General features: G+C 39.2%; 2 protein-coding genes and 1 pseudogene across 3 annotated transcripts; all 3 read right to left on the bottom strand.

Moving 5' to 3' along the window:
• Positions 1 to 2,271: 2,271 nt before the first annotated feature.
• LOC133815735 (1-aminocyclopropane-1-carboxylate oxidase homolog 1-like) lies at positions 2,272 to 7,678 on the bottom strand (annotated as a pseudogene).
• A 705-nt stretch (positions 7,679 to 8,383) lies between these two features.
• Positions 8,384 to 15,035, bottom strand: LOC133819926 (1-aminocyclopropane-1-carboxylate oxidase homolog 3-like). Of its 2 annotated transcripts, none has more exons than XM_062253311.1 (3): positions 14,415 to 15,035; positions 13,999 to 14,320; positions 8,384 to 8,513 (listed from the first exon to the last, which is right to left on the bottom strand). In XM_062253311.1, exons 1-3 carry the CDS (start codon positions 14,954 to 14,956, stop codon positions 8,508 to 8,510), a joined length of 870 nt encoding a protein of 289 aa, XP_062109295.1. In that variant the 5' UTR covers positions 14,957 to 15,035; the 3' UTR covers positions 8,384 to 8,507. The 2 variants fall into 2 exon arrangements, with proteins under 2 accessions (XP_062109295.1, XP_062109294.1); XM_062253310.1 differs by lacking the exon at positions 8,384 to 8,513 and adding an exon at positions 11,418 to 11,881.
• A 6,949-nt stretch (positions 15,036 to 21,984) lies between these two features.
• LOC133815734 (uncharacterized) lies at positions 21,985 to 25,074 on the bottom strand. Its single transcript, XM_062248540.1, has one exon. The coding sequence runs from the start codon at positions 25,072 to 25,074 to the stop codon at positions 21,985 to 21,987; it is 3,090 nt and encodes a 1,029-aa protein (XP_062104524.1).
• Positions 25,075 to 25,113: the final 39 nt, after the last annotated feature.

Genomic DNA, 25,113 nt, shown 5'->3' with positions numbered 1-25,113 from the left:
TTAGAAAAAGATAGAAAGTAGTTAAATAAATTAGAAAATTCTAAAAAGATTTGGATGTTTCCTTTGTAGCCTATAAATACAAATGTAATGTGTGTCCAAGTTAGTAGCAAAGTGAGTGTCCCAAAAGTGTGAGTCTAAGTAAGTATTATATAAGTGTGTCTAAAAAGAATGTGAGAGAAATTATTGAGTGCTTCAAAACAAAGTGTGTAAGTGTTTAGAGTGTGTTATGATAAAATATTATATTCAAGTCTTGGTGTAATTACTTTTGTAATAATAAAGTAATTACGTTTTCATATGTTGTGATGTTCAACAGAGGCTAGGTCTCTTCTACAACAATATCACTATAGCTCTCGATGAGTTCTCACCAACTTTAATTTGATTAATATTTGGGTCTCTACATGAAGAAATATATTGCTCAATATTACTTTCTAGAGTTCAATTTATTAGATTTATTAAATGTGAAAAAAGTTTCACATGTAAAATATATAAGAACAACAATATCCTTATAAAGGAAATGATTACCCCACTTAACACCAATTGATTTTAAGATAAAACATTAATTCTAGTTCTAGTGGCCTTTCTCCCCTCAAATTGTAATATGGTATCAAGAGCAGGTTCGACTTCCGCTGCTCTCCACTCTTGACCTTGGTTGAGACCTTTCTAATGTATGTTGATTTATGTTGGATTCTATGACCTGTTTCGGACGACGTGCATACCCACAAATTTCCCAACCCGCCTTGTGATGTCATATATTCCCACAAATCTTGTGACATTCTATTAAATATTCACGTTTGGTCCTGTTGTATATAAGGTCGTTCATAAGGCCCACATTTTCAGGCCCAAATGTGAGGGGGCGTACTACATGTGAAAAAAGTCCCATATGAAAAATATATAGGAACAACAATATCCTTATAAAGGAAAATGTTACTTCAATTAACACCAATTGATTTTAAGATGAAACCTCAACCCTAATTCTAATGGTCTTTCCCCCCTCAAATTGTAATAAGATCACTTATATAACTCTATTAGATAGCCTATAACATAATGGAAAAATTCGCAAAAATATTATTAATAAATTAAAAACTATATACGAATGACACATAGTATTTTTGAGAACTACTAAAAATTGTGATATTTTTTATAAAATATTAAAAAGTTGGTATTTTACAAAGAAAGGAAATAGTCACACTACACAATAAATTACCACATATACAATAAGCCAAAACTCTTTTAAGGCTATTAATAACTCAAAAATTCTGAATTGTTAGTCACTAATTTGATAATTTGTTGCAACCATCAACAAGACAACAACTAATAATTATTAAATTTTTAGTTACCAACTCAATAATTTTTAGTGTTCTTGTGTCAGATGAGCACTAATGAATTTCCGACAGTGTGTGTCGAATGATCATGAACGTCCCAACTAGAGACACTCACACTGAAGCTCAACACATATGTCAAGCGCTCGAGAGTGTCCCAGCTTGGGAAATGACATAATGCTTAGCATATACACACTGAGTGCTCATCTAGGCTTAATTCCCATCATACATGTTGAGTGCTCATTTGTGGTCAATACTCAACACACATGTGAGGCACTCATTTTAGCTTAACGTTTGGCATTGTTATATTATTTATTTTACAAAATAATATAATGTTGATTAAATGAGTGTGAAAAAATATTATTTGTCAAGTTATAACATACAAAGGAAAGTTACAAATTTAGTTACTGATTTATAACTCTTAAAATATCATCATAATCAATTTGTAAATGGAGTTACATATTCTTGATTTGATTTTCATAAGGGTTTGGATGTTCCAAAAGATCCCTACTTTCATTATTTGCCTAGAGTTTTCTACAAGTATGTCTCTTCAAAAAGAAAAAACACATAATTTAAAACTGTAGCACTTACTTATTTTTCTTAGGTATAACTATATATTTGATACCAAGAAATACTATAGTTTATTTTGTACATACAGGGTCCATATAGTAGTTAGTGATGACAATGAAAACAATACACTTTTTTTTGTTATAAAAAAGAACACACTATTATTTAATGATGACTTTGAAGTCATCATATTTTGTTTTTTTGGTGATTAAATGTGTTACTTTTAATTATGACAAAAAATTATTTGTAATTAAAAAATAATATTATTTAGAACAAATAACCATGTAGCCCCTATAATATTATTGTGGCCTTGACTTAATATGAAGTACATCCAAAAGCCAAGTTCAATGTATTTACCATAGTACACAATCATATCATTCATTTATTAGGTGAGCTTGAAATGATCCAATGGCTTAGTCCCATCAAGGTCTTTTGTCCTGAAATGAGAAATATAGTTCTTCACTGTGGTTTCTCTATACTTTGAGGGGGGTTATTTTTTGATAACAACTCCTTGATGGGTCCATACAGTTTTGAGGTTAGAATTGCATTACAGAAGAAGCTTGCTATAGGTATTCTAGGACCTGCATGGCTTGCCAGAACTCTGTGATCAACACTTTTGAATCTGTCATTCGTTATAAGCTGAACAAAATAATCTCTTTTGTGAGAGTGCTAAATAGGAATCTGATTCTTACTTAGGTAAATTAGTACATTGTTATAAGGGAAAATATTATTTTGATCCTGTGCTTTTTCCGAATACGCGATCAGTCCCTGTGTTTTGTTAAATAACAATTCAAACTTTGTCTTTTACAAAATGGATCAAAATAGTACCATAGACCCGATTTTGGTCAAAATATTTTCAATTATAAGATCAATTCTCGGGTCGTTAGTGATGTGATGGGTTCAGAGAAGCGGAGAAAGTGGTCGAGAAACTGATAATGAAATATTATATTTGAATTTTTTTTTACCAAAATTGGATATAAGGTCCTATTTTGATCTATTTTGTAAAACACAAAGGCCGATCGCGTATTTTGAAAAAATACAAGGGCCAAACTGGTATTTTACTAGTACGAGTAGTTACATGAAGAAGATCTCCATTGTTTACCACTAGAGCTCCTGGTTGAGGAGAAACATCTATCCACTTATTGTCATTGAGAACTTGAAGACCACCAATGTCATCTTGAAACAGCACAGTAAAGAAGTCAGCATCAGCATGCTTGGTTGCCCCCATAGTTAGTTCTGGATGCGGACACGGTGGATAGTAATTGCATAAAAGTAGTTGACCCTCCGCACAATCCATATCATACAGGTGATTTGAATTCAATCCTAGAGCCTCTGAGATCAACTCGAATAGAAAAATGCCTACTTTCATTGCTTGTTTTAAGTACTCCACAAGTATGTCTCTTAGAAAAATGAGGAAAGAAAGAAGGCAATGTTAGTGAGAATGTTCAGTTGGCCAAACTAGTTATTATTCTGTTGTGCTTATTGGTACACACATGAGATTTAGAGTGTGCAATGGAGTGTAAAATATAGCTGGTTTTTGTAGAAACAAAAAAGAGAAAATATAGAGTGATACAGAGCTTTGTATTGTGAGCTGAGTTGAGTTCTAATATACATAGTGTTTAGGCATATGATGAACCAAACTCTTGTGTGTTTATCGTATTGTTTTCGAGCTTTTTTTTTTTTTTTTTGATGAATCAGCGAGGTTTTCATTACTCCAAATAACATCTTTACAACCTAATAGCATCTTCAATGGAAGATCTAATAATATCAACTTCTATACAAGTATATTTACTGTTAAAATATTTCCCGGCTTTACATCTTTACAATTTCGAAAACCACTCTACGTCTACTGAGCTGACATTTTTAGGCCAAACACAGCTGACTCTACATTTGACATCTTCCTTAACCTTTCGCACAATCAAGTCTTCCTTTACCACATTCGAATTCCATAGAATATCATTTCTGGCATGCCAGATTTGATAAACCAAAGTTGCAATTGCAGCTGAGAAAATTTGCTTTTTGAACCTGCTGATTTTAGCTCTTTCAATCCACCTAAGAAGCCTGCCCAATGATCTTGATTCAGCTCCCCATTGAAGCCAGCTTTTCACTTGCTGAAGACATATCAGGTAAAAGGAGCAATCAAAGAATAAGTGCTCCTCTGTTTCTGTTTGAATTCTGCAGAACAAACAGTGAGACTCAGCAATGACATTGTGTTTCTGCAGCTTTTCCCTTGTTCTCAATTTTCGAGCTTTATTATTCAGACTAAGTTTTATTCCTTAAGTTGTACAATTAGAAAAGTGAAACTACACGTTTTTTAGTCTAACTCATAGAAAACAAGACTAGTTTTGTGTCACAAATTCAGATTCATAAAAATGAGATGAGATTTACAAGGGCTTATATACCTGCATACAAGGGGCAAGTCTTCTAAGTTTGGAGGATCAGGAGCCATTCGATAAGTAAGTGTATCCCTTCAATCTGCAGATTTAGAGGTATACAGACTATTGTTGGTGTTGTAGAACAGTGGCTTAGTGAAATCTCTGGAATAGAAGGCTTTTTTCACCTCAGTCTCTTGCTCAAAAAATCTTCAAACACCATCTTTCAACTTTTCCATAACACTCTTTGGAATGCTATGGTTGACAATATGGAAGAACCCCCCATTCTCTGAAGCTTCTCTTACTCTATCAACAATCTCTCTTCGTTCAAGTGAATCTCCATTGAGACCTCCAAGGTCTATGACTGGAATACTAAACTGGGAATCTCTTAGAACAGGATTGTCATCACATATTGATTTGTAGAAGAAACGAGGACTATCATCTTGAAGTAGCACAGTGAAAAAATCAATCTCAGCATGCTCAGTTATGCCCATAGTTAGTTCTAGCTGCGGGCATGGAGGATAGTAATTGCATAAAATCACTAACCCCTCTGCACAGTCCATGTTGTACAAGTGATTTGTGTAGCGTCCCAAATTTTCTAATAAGACTTAGGGCCTTGATTAGTGTGCCTGGAGGGCAATAAGTGATTTATTATTATTATATTCAAATTTGATGAGTATGTGATTAGAAATGCATGTTTTAGGTGAATTAGATATGCATGTGGGCCCCGTCTGGTTATTAGGGGCATGTTTGTAATTTTAGCCCGGTGAGGGCATAAATGTGATAAATGTGGTAATGCGATATACTTGTGATATATCTGTGTAGCACGGTCCGAGACAGTCTTTGGGAGCTATCAGCCAGAATGTCACAACGGGGTCGAAAATCCGACTCGTGACGAGTCGATGGGTAATTTAGGTATTAGATGTTTTATGGGGTTATCAGGTTATGGGAATAAATATTTGGAGATATATTTGATCTCAGAATGTTTAAGAGGGAATATTGGGGAAAATTACCATTTTGCCCTCGGGGACGTTTTCGGTACCCCGAGCCTTTGAGGTAACCTTAGAGACTAAGTTAAATAAAATAAACTAAGGATATGTTCAGAGTTTTTAGAGGAACCGACCCAAACTCTTTCTCTTCTCTTTTTCTTGTTGTCACTCAAACTTGCCAAGGGAATTTTGAGGGGAAAGCTTTGGATTTGAGGCTGCAAATTGGGGAAGTCAAAGCAAGGAGCAAGGTTAAAGATAGCTGAGATTCGAATTATTCTCGAGGTAAGGATCTAAGCTTGAATTCTGTTTAATTTTCCTCTGTTTTGCTGAAGTTTGAGGGGTTAAAGCTTAGATAATTGGGCTTGAGTTAGAGTAGGATTTTGACTGGTTTCTTTGAGTTTATGTGCTGCCTAAAGTATATTAGGGTGATTATGGGATTCAATTCTGTTGTTGGGGTGTGTTTTGAATGATTTCAGGGGAGTTAGCTCGAAAAGTTTATATGGGATTTCTGGGTTTCAGGCTCGCGTCGCGGCCCTGTTCTTCAGCGCCGCGGCCAGCTTGTGTTTTTAGGCTAGTGGCCTTCGAGGGAATTTCCCAGGCGCCGCGGCGCATGGTTTGGGCGTCGCGGCCCTAAGCTGGAAAATGTGAGGAAATTTTGTCTCTGTCTAGGGGCACACCGCGACGCTTAAGGGAGGCTGAGCCGCAGCCCAAATGTGGATTTTTGGCAAAATGAGGATTTTTAGCTCGGGAACTTGAATGTTAAGGCTCGGGAAGATTCCTACTACCCGGTTTGGTAGAATCCAAGGTCCCGAAGGTTAGAATTATGACTCGAAACTATCTAATGGATTAGAACGTGATGGTTGATTATTGTTCATGTGTTGTGACTAGGATTTCTTCAAGGCTTGGTTTAGAGGACTGTCCTCGCGATCGCGGTGCTTGGGAAGCTCGGGACACAGGTAAGAAAACTGTTGTTCCCACAGTGCTTGTATGCAGGGCAGGGCCCTATATGATTGTGTTGCAGGGCGTAGCCCTTTGATTGATTTTATTCATGTTCAGTGTTTGCGTTATTATGCTATGTATGCATTTGTGTGAATGTTCGGCAAGACCCGGGAACGGCGCAGGCCGAGGTCGGCAAGGCCGCAAATGGCAAGGGGCCGAGAACGGCGTTAAGCATGCGGAGTGCAAGGCTGAGTGCGACAAGGGGCTGGGAGAAGCATTTAGCACGCGGAGTGCGAGTTGCCAGGGCAAGACCCTAAAAGATACCTGGGATATCCTTACGGTGCAGACCGCGAACCCAGGGCCTGGTAAAGCGCCTGGGACGGCATGGCCATATTTGTATAACCTATTGATGGCCTGTTTATATGCTAAGTGTTTGATATGCATATGTTATCTGCTTGTGAGGGTTTTCTTGCTGGGCTTTGGCTCACGGGTGCTCTGTGGTGCAGGTAAGGGCAAGGGGAAAGTCGACCAACCATGAGTACGGAGAGCATGAAGCGGCGCATACATGTTTGGCCTGCCTGGCTGCCACAACCAGGGGTATTTTGGGAGATGATTGTACTGAACCTAGATTTTTTCGTTTAGCCGACTCTGATTATATTTTTGGGTTGTAAATATTTCTAAACAGTATTTTGGGATCCCGAATGTTAAACGTTGTATGATTTTCAGTAAATAGAATTATTTTCAAAGTTTATGACTCTGTTTATGGTTTATTCACACTTTTGCCTTAAAACCTCGATTAGCGAGTTAAATGCACGTTTTAAACTCACTTAGTAACGACTCTAAGGGAGTAGGGCGTTACAATTTGGTATTAGCCCGAGAGCCTCAGAGAACAACTCGAGCAAAAAAATCCATACTTTCATTACTTGCTTTGAGTACTGCTCGATTGCTGTTATAGACCACTGGCCTAGTAAGGTCTCTGGTGTAAAACGCTTTCTTTACCTCAGTTTCTTTCTCATAAAATCGACGAACTCCTCCTTTCATTTCTTCCATAACACTCTCTTGAATGCTATGGTTGACAATTTGGAAGAACCCCCTATTTTCAGAAGCTTCTTTCACTTTCTCTACAATTTCTCTTCTCTCAAATGGATCTACATTGAGTCCTCCAAGATCTATAACAGGAATACTAAACTGGGAATCTCTTAGAACAAGACTATCATCACATATTGATTTATGGAAGAAAAGAGGAATTTGAGTAATCTCAGCATCAACAAGGCCTTTCACTCCAGCTTTGGTCTCATCAAAAGCCTTAATCTCACTTGCTCTATCATATTCGGCTGCATCTGATGAGCTTGTCTCCACCATTTTCTTTCTCGTTCTCTGTGTACACTTGATATCACCAACTTCTTATTGCTTACACTAATATTTTGTACTGATAATAATAAAAAAAGACCACTTGCTATGTAGAGACTTATAAAATTTATTATTATTTATCAATTTTTTGGTTTTTCATCATTTATTTATTAATATTTTTAATTTGGTATGCTATATATATATAGGACAATTCTCCTATAGAGGCTTTACTTTAAGTCATATCGGTGGGCCTCTCAGTGTTCTCGACCTTTGAACAGTTTTCAGCGTGATTTTTTTTATGACTATGTATATTGTAGCTATTTAGAGCATCATCGCGATTTTTAGAAAATTCTAAATAGTTTATAGTACCGAAAACTAGGTTCAAACATGTTGTTGCACGCGTGACTAATTTTTTATGTGCGTGGAAAACAATATGTTTGAACCTAGTTTTCGGTACTGTAAACTATTCGAAATTTTTTGAAAATTTGCATGATGCTCTAAACAACTACAATATACATCGTCATAAAAAAATCGCACCGAAAACTGTTCACGAGTTGAGAACAGTGAAGAGCCCTACCGGTAGGACTTCAAGTGAAGCCTTATAGAAAAATTGTCCCATATATATATTCATCATCTTCTTCTTCTCGATCTGTTTTTTAATTTATGAGGAGGAAGAATATTCAAAAGCCAAGTCCAAATCTTCCTTTATATTTGTAACGTCCCTAAGGTAGGGTACGTCCGCCACATACTCGTAATTCTAGGGTTTACGAGTATGTTAGGCAATTGACCAAATGAATTAAATAAAAAGATACTAAGAAATACAGAAAAAATTTAAAACTTTTATATAAACTTATTAATAGAAATTATTACACGTGTGAATAATATAAATTTAATGTATCCATATGAAAAACTCTAAACCACTATTGCATTGCTACTGAGTCCGTGTTCCACAAGTTGCTCAACATCTAAAGTCACACCTGGAAAAATGTTGGAAAATAACATAATGAGCTAACGCTCAATAAGCAAATCTCATGCATACACATACACATAAATGTTGTGAGTTTGTAGTGCACATATACTAATATGCTGACTTATATACTTATGCATTTCATTTATTGCTCATGCACTTTCAAACTTTACTTTTATGCTCTTTCTTTTACTTTCACATTTTTATGGGCCCGATTTCACTTGTGCACACTGTTTGATTCGGCAAATGCCTGTAGGGCTTATAACACATATCATATAGAATCCCACGGGTTCTCCTCCGGCTAGCCATCATCGCAGCTAGGCTCATCATAACACTCATTTCATCGTTGTCATAGCTGCCATACTTATTACACATATGGAGGAGAAAGACGGAAACATGGCAAGCATATCTAAATGGTCAACTCTGACCTAGCCCACACTAGTGGGAAGCCACTATAAGTCTTATAGACCTCCGCCTTCTTCATTGCACTTACTTAATTGCTTCATCAAAACAGTGGCACCCTTTTTAAACATCTTATTTTCACTTTGCTTAAGCCTTGTGTCATTAAAATGTTCACTTCACACAAGACATTTCAAGGCATTTCACAATTTTCCTCATATTCATATGCATGGTCTTATATCACATAATAATGTATCACATAACTGGACATGCCATGCATACATGCTGATGCTGAAATGCCAATGTTCATGTTCATGATTCATGTTTGATGGTATTCAATCAAGGCATTGTATCACATCTCATATAACTCAAAACATCTTTAGTCATAATACATGAAGCTTTGGGTTGGTGGCGTTGTTATACCTTAACGTAGAGCTATGGCTCAGGTCTAAGGTTTCCAGCCTAAAAACTTAAACGCTTCATATATCATAACATATAACAAAATCACGAACATAAAAGTAATCCACATATTCATCAACATAAGAACACATGCTTGCACATAATTCATATCAATCTTAACCAAGTAAGACAGCTTTCACATATCACAAAATTCCTCAATTACATATCACGCAACATCATTATGGTATTCATATAACCATTCTTCACATACTTATCATATGCATCATCATCATTCCATACTTAACTCATCAGATATACACAATCAATGTCATGCATCTTACACTTAAGCACAAAAAGGTGAGATTTGCTTACCTTAGGTCCTTAGCTTATTTTAAAACTGCTCACCAAGAGTCAATCAATCAAATCCATACAAATCATATTCAAGGCACATCATATATTAAATTCTATCAAAATCGTAAATATACACTATTGATAGTGTATATTAACAATACCAGAAACTATATAAATGATAATAATAATTATTATCATCATAATGCAAATAACTCTTCATATAAAACCATGCTTTAAACCTTGCTCATAAGATAATGTACTCTTATGATAATAATAACAACAACAACAATAATAATAATAATAATAATAATCACAACAACAATAATAAGTATCGTCTATAAATAAACTTATTTCAATATTAATAACAAAATACTTCAATAGCAATACGTATATGAATGTATATATTCAAATAGTTATTTTATAAAAGAAATTATATTTTTTAACATAAAATTGTAATAATTGATATTGTGATAATAATATAATATTTATATTATTATTAATTAGTCATAACATCAATTTCAGTGACATAATAAATATACTTTCTCCAAAATTCATTGATCTTACAAATATTAATAACTGTAAGAAACTAATATTTGATATTATTTTAATATTCAAATATTAACAAAATATTAATATATAAGAATAATTGTTAAATAATAGGTTTACCATAAATCACACTTTTCATAAATATATATATATATATATGAAACTATATTCTTGATTTACTTAAAAAAATAATAACAATAATAATTAAAATTACTTAATCATAATAATTTCCATATTAATAGAAAATCAATTAAATATGTATTTTTTTTTTATAATTTATTTAATATCTAATATTTTCTAGAAAATTGGACAGCACAACGGCTATAAAATGGACAAACCCAAAATCAAAACATGTATCAGAAATATATATATATTCCCAGACAACCAGTATAATTACAGAAAAATATGCAATATATCAAGAATATATAATTATATACTATAAATACACATAATAACAATTACTCTAATCAATAACAATATAGGTCAAAGAATTTATACCACAATGATCGGGTTCCACAACAAGTCAAACGATGATTTTCTGAGACTCAAAACGTACTTCGGAACCTCGAACACTAAGTTTCGACCATCGATCTACGGTGGATCGCGGTGGCTCGTGGTGGGCCCACCACCCAACTATGGTAGATGTAGGAACAAGTTATTGGGTTTTGAAGCCCACAACACGAGGAACACGATGGTGGTGACAGATCGGCAAACGAATGCCCGAGGTGGCCGAATCGCAACTTTGAAGTCGCGGGGTGGCCGAACTTAAATCGACCAGTTGAGGTGTTTAATCGGCGAGTGAGCTCTAGATTCCCTCGTGGTCGATAGTTCGGAGGCCTCTAAATCCAACGGTCTGGCGCATGGCTATAAGTGGTGATCGCCGATGGATGTTCGGTGGTCGGGCAGACGCATGCACACAAGAGAGAGAGAGAGAGAGAGAAGAAAAAAATTCTAAGGAGAGAGAGAGGGGCTCGGTTAAAAGGCTGAAGCCTTCTCTTTTTTTTTTTAAATTACACTTGGACCCAAAATACTAAAATTCTTTTCAAATAAGCCATTTAGCAAAACTTTCTTAATTTTATAAAAATCTCCTATTAAAATTATATGACATTTGGATCCAATACTTGACTACTCAAGTTTCTCTCTCTTTAATCTCATTAAAAACATAAAATCATATTTTAAACACTATTTTTCCATTACTATTTCTTAAATTTGTAAACTTGTACATTTTATGTATTGAAACTCTGATTTATAATAAAGAAATGTATTATGAAAATGTTGGATATTACAGTTTAGTTGCACAAATACAACTGAAAGCTTATTATACAAAAATTAAAATTAAAAGTAACAGGGCTTATTATGATAGAGTACGATAGTTTCCATATTCATGTTTACTATGATAATTCTCAATCTTTATCATTCTATCTTATCAAGCCTGAGCTTAAAATGATCTAAGGCTTTGATCCCATCAAGGCCTTTTTTACTGAATTGAATAGTATAATCTTTCACTGTGATTTCTTTGTACTTTGGTGGATTATTTTCTGATAACAATTCCTTGATCGGTCCATACAATTTCGAAGTTGGCAATACACCTGTGAAGAAGAAACCTGCAATAGATATTCTAGGACCATCATGGCTCGCCAAAACTCTGTGCTCGACACTTTTGAATCTATCGTTTGTTATGAGCTGAAGCGCAAAAAAGAAGAAGAACGTCATGTTGTAAACACACAACACAACTCAAAGTATACACTAACAAAATAAAAATAGAAATGATAACAAAAACCGAACTATTAAAGAAATAGAAAAAATAAGCAATCAAAACCAACTTGAAACGAAAAGAAGACAACCAGAATTATACTGGTTCGGACAACAATATGTTAGCCTACATCCATTTTTCTTCAAATGAGGTCCTACTGTGATTTGAATATCTGTTACAATCTACTGTTCCAACAAGCCAAAAGCTTGTCTCAACACCTATACAAGTGAATAACTTCCAGCAAGAACCGAGACACCTTTTACAATACACGTTCTTGGACTTTCTCTCACAAGACTCTCAACTCTCTCTTGCTCCCTTACAATTCACTCAATGTGTTTCCCGATCTCTCTCTCTTTCTTCGAAAATTCTCTATCTATTTATTTTTTTAAATGAACCGAGACCCCCCTTTAAATAGAAGTAGAAGTTGTAGCAGTTGAAGCATTGTGACAAACATAACTATCTTGATGACAGGTGGAAGTTTAGTAAGTTAAGTGGCATGGTTAGATTAGTAAGAATTATTATACTACATGTCATTTAAAAACCTTTAACAAACAAAGAAATTTGATCAGTATTGTCTGATACCACATAAGCTGACACTCTATGATTGGTTAGTGATACATCGTAATACTTATTAAATTCAAACATGTGAGACCGATATTATATTACACTAATAACCATATGTCATCTCCTTGTGATGTCGAACTCTCTTTCATTAAAGTCCTTATACAAAGAAATCTGATTTTTTTAATTCAAGTAAAATCTAATAGAATGTGGAAAGTGGTCTGTAAGTAGAATAGAGTGCATAGTAAGAAGCATGAGGTTCCATCTTAAAACCTGTTGACTGCGTTTTTAGCCAACGACGTGAGAACGTCAAATACGACAAGCCTTCAAGAGAAATAAAAACGACACAGACAGTTTAAACAGGAAAAGTAAATAACACAAGAGATTTTATAGTGGTTCAGCCCCGATTGTCGGTAATAGCCTAATCCACTTAGAGTTGTGATTTATAGATCCATACTCAAGATCAGATGGACTGAGCCAACTGAGTTTCTTCAGTACAGATTGCAAAAATACAAGAATTCTCTCTTATTTCAGCACTTTCTCTCTCTAGAATACTCAGACCCAAATTTCTCTCTCTAGAAAGAAGAAGCAGAAGAAGCCCCTCTCTCATCCCATAAGCCCTCTATTTATAGGCCTGGGATACTCAACTGATATCCCCTTTAGATAGGGATATTTTATTATTCATCTTATATTTAAATTACAAAAAATATATAAAATACAACAGATTCCTCAATTTGAGTGAGGAATGAGAGATTCCCGGGTGCCTAGACTAATTCTTGCTGAAGTCGTTCCGGGGATTTTGACGTAGTCTCACATGCATGTTGGTTACTCCTTCAAGCTTTCCTTGGTTCAAAGTGATGTATGCATGGCTCTCCTTGGACCAAAGTAATGCGTGCTTGGCTCTCCTCGGACCAAGGTGGTCCGAGCTTACTTCCTCCAATCAAGGTCCGAGCGAACCTTGTGGCCTTCTCCTCGGACCAAGGTGGTCCGAGGCATCCTCCTTTTGCCTTCTCCTCGGACCAAGGTGGTCCGAGGCATCCTCCTCTTGCCTTCTCCTCGGACCAAGGTGGTCCGAGGCATCCTCCTTGGCATCTCACCTTGGACAAGTCTGAGGCACTCTCCTTTAGCATCTCCCAACTATGTCCAATCGGACATTGTGTAGGCTCTCCTTGTCAAAATCTAAGTCCCAATTCTTGGCTTGCAAGGGACTCCTTCTCCTTCGCCTCCTAGGATGCATTCTCCTGAGCCTCCTAGGATGCACACTCCTTAGCTCTCCTAGGATGCACTCTTCTTAGCTCTCCTAGGATGCATTCTCCAATTTTTGGGTATAACAAAACCAATTGGTGATGAGTGGAGTAACCCATGCTCTTATAAATGTTATGATGATCCCACATACTTTCTATGTGACATTCTATTCTCTAACAAAATCTTCTAATTTTCTTACCAAAAGCAAAGAACAAAATCATAATATTGAGGAAGTTGATACCTGAAGAATATCTCCAATGTTTACCACTAGAGCTCCAGATCGAGGGGACACGTCAATCCACTTACTGTCGTTTAGAACTTGAAGACCACCAATGTCATCATGAAGCAACACAGTGAGAAAGTCAATATCAGCGTGTTTGGCTACGCTCATAGTTAATTCTGGTTGAGGACATGGTGGACAATAATGGCATGAAAGTGATAACCCCTCAGCACAATCCATTTCATTCAAGTGATTTGAATTCAATCCGAGAGCCTCAGAGATCAACTCGAATAGAAAAACCCCAACTCTCATTGCTTGCTTCGAGTACTCCATAAGTATGTCTCTTCAAGTAGAAAAAAAAGTTCATATCACAATTCATTTTTTTTTTCTTCTTTCTGCAATACTAATCAGTACAGATTTTAAAGCAGTGCATGTACCTGCATACATGGGGCAAATCTTCTGGTTTAGGAGGGTGAGGAGCCATTCGAACAAGAAAAGTGTCTCTCCAATCTGCAGATGGAGAGGAATACAGACTATTGTTGGTGTTGTAGACCAGTGGCTTAGTGAAGTCTCTGGTATAAAAAGCTTTCTTCACCTCAGTTTCTTGCTCAAAAAATCTTCGAACACCTTCTTTCATTTCTTCCATAACACTCTCTGGAATGCCATGGTTGACAATCTGAAAGAACCCTCCATTTTCAGAAGCTTCTCTCACTCTATCAACAATCTCTCTTCGCTCGAATGGATCTCCATTGAGACCTCCAAGGTCTATAACTGGAACACTGAAGTGGGATTCTCTTAGATCATGAGTACTAATACTATCATCACATAATATTGACTTGTGGAAGAAACGAGGAATATGAGTAATCCCAGCATCAACAAGGCCTTTCACTCCAGCTTTAGTCTCATCAAAAGCTTTAACCTCACTTGCTCGATCATATTCAGACTTTAGATTGGCAGCATCTGAGTTTCTCTCCTCCATTTTCGATTTGATCCCAGTTACAGACCAGGCTTGATGTCAACCCCTCGTATAGATAGAATTTGTATATATATATATAAATATATATTAAAAAAGTTGATCTAATTTTGGGAAACGTGACAAATGAAATGAGTATATTTTAACTAAATTATTCTTTGAGATTAGCTCAAGGGTTACCACATGGTAGACTTTGTCGCTTATACGGTTTTGCCTTTGAAAAAAAAATTATTTTAATTAAATATATTTTATAATAATTTAATTCATTTATAAGATTTGACCTAATAATGTGTTAGACACAGTGGTGATCTCAAGTGGCACTTAGAGTCATAAATCAACAATCAAATATTAAGACCATCTCTAATAGATGGAGTATATTTTCTGCTAAATTTGGTCCAAAACATGTGTGTGTGCTATAATTGACAAATTTTTTGTATTTGTACTTCAATGCACAAGATGCAAACTATCTAAAAAAAAGTCAATACATCTACTAATGTTTATTGAGAATATACAAAATAATTAATTTTTTTTATTAAAAGATAAATTAAAAATAGAAATAAAAATCTATTAATAAATCATATTAATGAGTGACAAATGAGTAATAATATTTATTGTGGGCCAAATTTGACACATGCTATATTTTATATCAAATTTGGTACAACTTTTAATATGTGCTAAATTTGGCACACATTTTAGACGGCCATTGGAGGCCTATTTTATGAAGATGGGCTAAAAATGGTTATAGACCACATTTATAACACTCTATTAAAGATGCTCTAATGAAATAAAGTTTAGTTGTTCAAAAAATTAAGCATTTAAGTCCAACTTTCAAATAAGAATAACAAGTTTTGTTGCCAATATAAAAAAATATTATTAAAAGTTGGTACTTTGTAAAAAGTTGTCACATTACATAAGCTACCAAAAATAACAATCTTTGGGTAACTCTTTGAAATTATTGGTTACACATTGTTGGGGCAACAATTTGTCTTTCTATTTATGGAGGTAAAGACCCGACAATGTTTGGCGACTTGCTTCTTCTCCGGTGATGAAATCTGCCTTTGACTCGTCGGGATTTCCTGCAAGAAAGACGCTCCGATGCTTAAGTCAGTTCAAAGTTCGATCCCTTTTTCCTTCTCAAAATCTCATATTTATAGGATGAAATATACAAAACAGTTAGTTGGTTCAAGTGGACCCTGAAAATGAGGAAGGAGAATAACTAAATTTCCCTCAAAAAATACCAACTTTTAAGATGTCTCGCTCAGAGGTCAGAAGCGCGGATTGCCTCTGACCTACAGCTTCTGCCTTTGGAACATCCCTTTATCTAAACGCTCCGTTTTGAATATCTGATAAATGAGGCAAGTGTTTTTGGGTCGAACATTTTGGGCCCAACAGATGCCCCCTGGCCCAAGCTTTGGACAGATGTGGTATGTTAATCTGTTAGAATCTTGGGCCGACTCTTCAACACCAAAAGGTTCGCCTAAAGCCGTCGTTCTCCGTAAACCGAGGCAATCCGTAGGTACATGATCATTTGATTACCTGACAGGTTATACTTAATGTGCACACAGTTACCGAGTAAAACGTTTGGTTCAAAATTTCACCTCTCATTTAAGTAGTTTTTGTTTCAAAATAATTCTCATTCAGATTTCCAAGCTTTGTTCCATCTTCCAGAGAGAAGCTTCAAAGAAAACCCTAGAGATTTTCTCCAGCTCAAACCTTCGTCAATCATCCCATTCGGTGTGATAATGTCTTCTCGTTCATCTCCCGACCCTACGGATCGTGATGGATACAAAAATGCGTTCGAACGCATGCGCAAATCGTTCGACATCCCAGACAATGTGACGGTGAGGATGCTCTCGGAGGCCGAGCTTCGAGAATGGCGATTTAAGGACGTAGTGAAGCCTACTGAGATAGTCATGAGCTTGAGACATATCGAATGGCTCCGCTTCCCTCTCCCGGCGCTGCTTGTTCAAGTAATTTCAAACTCCGGGGCTCACATTTCGCAATTTCTTCTAAATTCCATTCAATCTATAGTCGGGGCCCAGATGATAGGGAGCCTCAGGAATGTCAATATTCAATCGGACGACATTTACGCGTGCTTCACCAAGTCTACGAACAAGGTGATAGAGGGAAAGCCTTGGAAAACTTTCTACCTCTCTCCCAAAAAGGATCGGACAATGTTCACCGATTTCGATAGCTCCCATCGAAATTGGGATAAATACTTCTTTGCTGTTGGAGGAGCATGGTACCCTGAGTACGTGCCTCAGGAAATTTTTCCTCTGGCCAGGGTGTTTATAAAAGGTGAGTCATGTTTTTCATTAATTTTAATGTGCATTAATCGTATTTGGATGATTGTCGAGTATTTTAACTCTCTGTACTACTGCTTCGGTTTTTCGTACCAGATTTTTCTTGGCCTCAGGTCAGCATGAGTTCTGAGCGACAGAGCAAGCTGACAGAGAAGGGGCTTCTTCACGAATCTAAGGAGAATGCCATTAGTATCAGGGGTGTACTGAACTCCTACTGTATGCAGATTATGACTCGGTTCTGCTTCGTGGATCGAGTCGACCCTGGAGCTGTGCGGGTTAGATCGCAGAAGGGTGACATGGCCCTAGGTAAGATTACTGCGGCATGCGCGAAGCAGCTGGGAGCTTTCCTGAAGAAATCTCCTCCTACTCCTTCAACTCTGTCACTGACGAAAGCTGAGTTCGAAAGGGCGTGCACTGAAACCTTCAACGCGTGTGCCAAGCGTCAAGGGGTCCCAGAGGGTAAAAAGAAGGAGGGTTCTGGCCTGGCTACAGAGTCTTCCCCTGACAAGTCCGGCCTATCGCGCAGGTCTTCTCGCATCCAAGGGCGGTCGTCCACGCCTTCTGACGCTCTGCAAATCAAGCCTCTTCAGCAAGTGCCTTTGCCTACAGACGCCTTGGGAAAAAGAAAGGAGCATGAGGAGTCCTCTTCCAAAGATTCGGACGACGGGAAGTGCATTTCGTCGAAGCTTTGGATCCCGAAAGGCTCTGTCCCCACTCCTCAAGGATCTGCTCTAGCAATCCCCAAACTTTCCCCCGGTAAATTGCCAACAGGTCAGGCCCTCTCGTTGTGCAAAAAGCCACGGGGATTTACCCCTGCTGGGCATTTACTTGGGGCACCTTTTGTTACTTCTGCAACTGGATCTTTCTTGGTAGCGGGCTCAGAAGGGGTGGCTCATGTAGAGGGCGCTTCCTCTTCTCCTTCCAAATTACCAGGAGAGGCGACTGGAGACGGAGTGCAAGATGGCTTACCGATGGAGGTGAAGTCGCCTGCTGTCTGCGCGAAGCTGTCAGAGGCATTGACCTTTGCTTCTGATTTAGCTGTAGGGTCTGCCGTTGGCCATAAACGTGGCTCAGAGGGCAGGCGCCCTTCCTCTGCCTCTCGTAAAAATAAGCTTCTAGAGGATGCTTTCGGGGAGGGTTTTGAATCTGCGGATATCATTTCTCTGCCAGTTGAGGCAAGTAAGGTCGTTGAGCCCGAAACTATCCCTGGGGGCCAGGAATCAGGGGCTGTCAAAGTAACAAGTGTTGATAGTCTCTGTGTTGACGTTTCTTCATTGCTGCCTACCACTTCTGAGTTTCATCCAGGAGATGTCACTGCTGTGTCCCCGAAGGGTACTAACACTTTTGAATCTCCTAGCGCTTTCTTGGAGCAGCTCACGTCTTCTGCCGTGCAGACGCCAGTGTACCTCCCTAGTGATTTGAGTGAGGATGATAGCTTGTTTGTACGTCCTTTGAAGACACATTCTTCTGGCGCGGGGACAGTTGCGTTGGCGTCTGATAGCATTGCAGTATCGACGTTAGCAGAAGGTGAGAAGCCAGTTGCCCCCGTTGCTTCTGCAGCTGCATCTGCAAGGGGAGAAGCAAGTGACAGAACAGGAGTAATGTCGGAATATGGCCCCTCTGCATCTAACGAAGTCATGGAAGAAATGCTACGCATAAGCAGACCCCATCTACCTACAGAAGAAATTGGATCTTTAAGTGGACAAGGCGATTTGTTGCAGCAAGTATCAGACCATATCTGGATGGTTAGTTAATTAAAAAATTAGGCTCTTTTCGCATTTTGTTATATGTGTGTAATGTTATTTGTAATGGGCATAATCGATTTGTCACAGAGCTATGTATGTGTTTCGGCTGCAAGGCGAGAGTATGCGGCGGCTATGCAGAATGGAGCCAAATTGGCAGAGCAGATGGCGAAATTAGAAGAGGAGCGGTCAGGGAGAAAGATGGCTGAGGCGAATCGAGATGTGCTGGTGGAGGCCATCAAGAGGCTAGAAACAGAGTTGGCAGAGGCGAAAAAGAGGGTGGCCGCCACGGAGGAGAAGCTGGTAAGCACTGTCGGGCTTGAAGTAGAGCGAGACAAACTGAAAGCTGACTTGGTGGATATGACCAATAAATGGATGGAAAAAAGCCAATTCTGCGTTCAGCATGAAGCCCGCATGGAGAAGCTTAGCAGTATGATGAGCGACCTTGAAGAAGATATTGTGTCATTGCAGTTTGATAAGGAGACCTTAGAGAAAGAGAAAAAAGAGCTGGAGCAAAGGGCGAACAGTCTTGAGGCCAGCGCAGCAGAAGCCAAGAAGCAAAAGTTAGAAACTGAACTTCTGTTTGGGAAGAAGTTGAAGGAAGCAGAAGAGGTACGTGACTCATCTTTTGTTATTGATGCATTAGAAAATTAATGGGCCCATAAAACACGTGTGTTGATTCCGTGATGTTTTTTGTTTTTGCAGAGGGCAGCAGAGGCAGCTGTTGAAGCCACTAGGCAGCGTATTCGAGATCGAGAGATCACCGAACGCAAGCTTGCGAGAGTGGCAGAGGTGGACACTGCCAAGTATCTGGATTTGGCATTACGTAATAAGAAGCAGACCCCAGAGGAGAAATGGGCAAAACTGGAGATGTATTGTAAGAACGTTGATGTAAAGATAGGAGAGTATGATGTCGACAAGTATTTGAATGAGCTTGGGGATTTGCAGATTTCTTATCCGCCGTGTCATCTGGAGAAATTGAAGCTGAGGGGCGATACGCTGGGATCGATGTATAATGCCAACGGGGAAGCTGCTGAAGATAGTGTTGCCAACGTGGCTTCTGATAAAAAAGCATCAGGTTCTGCCTCTGTAGCTGAGGGCAAGTCAGAGGGTGAAAGAGGTGTCGTAGAATAAACGACTCACTTTTGTTTTGTTAACTTTTGTCATTAACTTCTGTAAATAAATTATTTGGGCTCTCCAGGCCGTTAGTTTGTAATTGATTATAATAGAACATATTGTTAATACAAGTAGAACTTTGTTTCCTGTTAGTTGCCTTGGTGTGTGTACTGTATGGGTTTGTTGTCGTTTAGGGCTTAATTGAATGCGTGTTGACAGGAGTATGTCGTATGACGTACTTGGATCAGGAGCTTCATAGATCCTTTAGGCCTTTGCGTGCGAAATACAGCGAAAGATTATACAGATGGTGGGAGAGGATGCCCAGTTAAGTGTTGTATGATTGTTCCATCTTTGTGTTTTGGTGATGGGTTGGGGCTGACAACATTGTCGTTGCAGGTGAGCACCGTGAGTGGACGAAGGTTCCCTTTTTAAGGAGAATCTTTGACAACCCACGGTGGCTTTACTCAACGTGGGCTCTGGAAGAGCTTATCAGAAGTGGCATCCCGTACTATATATCTTGTGAACGCTACGGGTTAGGCTATCCGATGCTAGAGAGTGCGATGGCAGAGTACATACGTCGTATCGAATGAGATTAATTATGGACAAGAGAACAGAGCAATTATGAAGTCAGGGGTGGATATTGCCATTAATGTAATATAACTTATAAATAACAACTTCTGATTTATTGCTATTTTTTGAGTGTATATCGACTTTTGATTCCATGCTTAGCATTTGTCAATGGAAGTTACTGTACAAATATTGAGAGAGGAATTGAGTAAATGTGTGTGTGCCCGCACTTAGCATCTGCTAATTTAAGTTGCTGTGATAACTGTGTCTTACTCCCACGATGTGAGCAATATTGCTGGGTGGTGCACTTCCTTACGCATGTGTAGTAGTTGTAGTGGTCTTGTTCGGGTCTGGTCATGCCCCTGGGGATGGAAACTTTCCCATTAGATCAGAGGGGTTGACATGATCCGGACCGAGTGCGGAGGTCTTAGCGTAGAGCAGGGCACCAAAGCAGATGCAAAAAGGTCAAGATTGTGGGGCGGGTATCTTTCCAGTGCACTCATACCGTGTAGTGTGGTGGGGGGAGCTTGGGCTTCCGTGCATCCTGTCAGAGGCACTCATTGTGCAGAATATGGGTGCGACTGCGGGAAAATTTCCTCCCGGCCTTGGATTGCCAAACCAGTTGGTGTACATTGGAGAAGAATCCGAAGCATGACAGCAGGTGGTTCTGCTGTGATAGTCAGGGCAGATTAGACGGCTGGAGGCGCTCCTCTTATGCGGGTAAGAGGGTAGGGTTTGCAATGCACCTCCGTTGGTCGACCAGATCAGCATAGTCAGGGCAGATTAGACTGCAAAATGGCTGGCCGTAGCTCCCTGTGAGCTTAGTCAAGTCAGATTAGAATGCGGTACAAAATCCAGTGAAGCGTGCACGCAGAAGCGGTAGGATCTTGTACATATGTTGTGTGTAGTGGCCTTGTTGCCATGAACTGTTGAGATTCAGTCTGGTTCCAACGTGCAGGGTGCGAACCTTGCTATTTTTTATCATCGCTTTTTGTTTATTGAAGCGTAGGCATGTGTTTTGAGATGTAAGTCATGCGGTGTATGTGGTGGCAACTTTATGCATTAGATGATTGTTTATTTATAGTCATTGTGGTAGGTGGTTTTTGAGTACACGTGATTAACGTTACAAAGTTAGGTGAGGATATAATTGAGGAACCCCCTTGAGTAAAAAGTGAATTACCACGTGTCAGACTTGGTGTAATGTGGTTGAAAATAACGTCAAGGAATTGAATACATAAGAAAAATTTAAAAGCATGTGAAAAAATGGAAAGTTGTTGTATTACTTTTGAATTGCACAGTACAGTTATTAGCAATAGTATTGCTTTAAAGACATTGAATTCCAAGTACGGGGTACGATTTTCCCACTACATACATTCTTTAGAGTGTAAGACCCTCTGCCTAATACTTTGATGATTTGGAAAGGCCCTTCCCAGTTAGGCTCTAGCTTCTTTTTGTTGCCAGTGACCTTACGCAGAACCCAATCTCCTTCTTGAAATGTGCGTAAGTGGACCCTTTTGTTGTAGTAGCGTTCTGCTACCTTCTGATAATTTTCCATTCTCATTTGGGCCATTGTACGTGTTTCTTCTAGAAGGTCTAGGTTGTGCAGTAATTGAATGGTGTTCGTTGTTGGGTCAGATGCAATCTCTGTCCGAAGTGTAGGCAGACCGACTTCTGTTGGGATGATAGCTTCTGTTCCATAAACCATGGCGTAGGGAGACTCCCCCGTGGAGGATCTTTTTGTTGTTCTATAAGCCCATAACACTTTCGGTAATTCTTCTACCCATGCTCCTTTTTTGTCTTCCAAATTCTTCTTAATGTTGGCAAAGATGACTTTGTTGGAAGCCTCTGCTTGACCATTGCCCTGTGGGTAAGTAACAGAGGCGAAGCTTAGCTTGATCTTGTACGTGTCGCATAGTTCTTGTACCTTTGCATTTTGGAACGGAGTGCCGTTGTCGACGACTATCTCCCAGGGTATTCCAAATTGACATATAATATGCTTCCAGATGAAGGACATAGTGTCTGTTTTGCTGACCGTGACGTACGCCTCTGCCACAACCCATTTTGTGAAGTAATCAGTGGCTACAAGAGCATATCGTTTTCCACCAACGGCCTTAGGAAGTTCACCTACTACATCCATTCCCCATTTTGCAAAAGGCCAAGGTGCAACAATGGAGTGTAGGGTTTGAGCAGGTTGATGGATGGTGGGTGCAAATCGTTGGCATTTGTCACATTTTTTAGCATAATCTCGTGCTTCTGTCATCATGTACGGCCAGTAATATCCTGCTGTAAGCGCTTTGTGTGCCAAGCTTCGTCCCCCTGTGTGATTTCCGCATGCCCCCTCATGTATTTCTTCTAACAATTTTTTAGCTTCTGATGGACGTAAACATCGCAGATATGGGCCATTGAAGGATTTTCGGTACAACGTGCCATGGATCATGGAATAGCGTTGTGCCCGAAGGCGCAGAAGTTGTGCATCTTTCAGATTAGGTGGGAGCTCGGAGGTGGTCAAGTACTTGATGATCGGATCTATCCAGCATTCAGGTTCGGATGAGGTGGAATAGACTTCCATATCTTTGCTTGATCGGCTTATAGATATGGAGGATTGGCGTGTGCACCCTCCCACAGAAGCTAGTTTGGCAAGGGCATCGGCCTTCTGATTTTGCTCCCGAGGTACTTGTGTGAGGTCGAACTGGCGAAAATGCGACCGTAAAACGGTTGCCTTCTGTAGGAGGCTAGCCAGATGGGGTGCTTTGGTATCGAAATTTCCAGCCACTTGCTCTATCATAAGCTGCGAGTCGCCTCTGACATTTAGACGCTGGATTCCCATTTCACGTGCGAGTTCCAAACCATAGATTAGTGCCTCATATTCTGCTTCATTATTCGTCGTGGGTTGCTCTAAACGAATGGCTTCTTCGATTTTGAGGCCCGAGGGAGCTTCTAATATGACGCCAATACCAGCCCCTTGGGAATTGGATGCTCCGTCAGTGTGCATTGTCCACAACCATTGATCTTCTGATTCTAGTAATTCTGGCAGGGCGTCAGGAGTGAACGACTGAATTTCAACCAGGAAGTCAGCGAGTACCTGCCCCTTTTTAGCTTTTCGCGGCAAAAACTGAATATCGTATGTCCCAAGCTCAATGGCCCATTTAGATAATCTTCCAGAAAGGTCGGGCTTACTCAGTACCTGCTTTAATGGATAGTCCGTATATACGATGATTGTGTGGCTTTCGAAGTATTGTCGTAACTTCTTTTTGGCCGTGAGGAGTGCGAGTGCCAATTTTTCCATCATACTGTATCGGGTTTCAGCATCTAACAACATCTTGCTGCAGTAGAACACTGGCCTCTGATGATTGGCTTCTTCTCGAAAAAGAACGGAACTTACAGCGAATTGTGAGACAGACAAATATAAGAATAAATCTTCATTAGCAATAGGAGAGCTCAATATAGGAGGAGAGCTCAAATAAGTCTTCAACTCGTCCAATGCTTTTTGCTGTTCTGGTCCCCAGGTGGTGTTGGTAGACTTCTTTATGCACTGCAAGAAGGGTTGGCAGCGGTCTGACATTCGTGATATGAATCGACTCAATGCTACTATTTTGCTGGTTAGAGCCTGTATGTCTCGGATGGTTCGGGGTTCCTTAATTTCTGAGAGGGACGCAATCTGAGTTGGGTTCGCCTCGATGCCCCTCTGACTGACGATGTATCCCAAGAACTGTCCGGAGGATACCCCAAAGACACATTTTGTGGGGTTTAACTTCATTTTATAAGCATCAAGGATGTCGAAACATTCCGTCAAGTCGTCTATATGTGAAGAGCTTTGTTTGGACTTGATGACCATATCGTCAATATAAACCTCCATACTTCTCCCGAGTAATGAGGAAAATAGCTTGTGCATCAACCTTTGATATGTCGCGCCTGCATTCTTTAGACCGAAGGGCATAACTTTGTAGCAGTATAAACCATCTTCTGTTACGAATGCTGTATGAATCCTATCCTCTGATTTCATGGGGATCTGATTGTAGCCAGAGTAGGCGTCGAGGAAGCTCATCCTTTCATATCCTGCCGTGGCGTCTATCATCTGATCGATCTTTGGTAGAGGGTAGCTATCTTTGGGACAGGCTTTGTTTAGATTTGTGTAGTCTATGCATACTCTCTTTTTCCCATTCTTCTTTGGGACCACGACGGGGTTGGCAAGCCAACTGGGGTATAAACATTCTTCGATTGCCCCCGTGCTTAGGAGCCGTTGGACTTCCTCTTGTATGACTTGATTGACCTCTGGAGCGAATCTCCTCTGCTTCTGCTTGACGGGTGGGAAGTAGTTGGAGATATTCAAGTTGTGGCTCATAACAGAAGGGTCTATTCTGGGTATGTCGTGTGGCGTCCAGGCAAAAGTTCTCATTCTGGTTTGGAGAAATCGTACGAGGGTCTGCCTCTCATC

Source organism: Humulus lupulus, chromosome 2, assembly GCF_963169125.1.
Source record: "Humulus lupulus chromosome 2, drHumLupu1.1, whole genome shotgun sequence".
Lineage (NCBI taxonomy): Eukaryota > Viridiplantae > Streptophyta > Magnoliopsida > Rosales > Cannabaceae > Humulus > Humulus lupulus.
The sequence above is the reverse complement of the archived record's forward strand: the minus strand, read 5'-3'. Positions and strand labels throughout refer to the sequence as shown.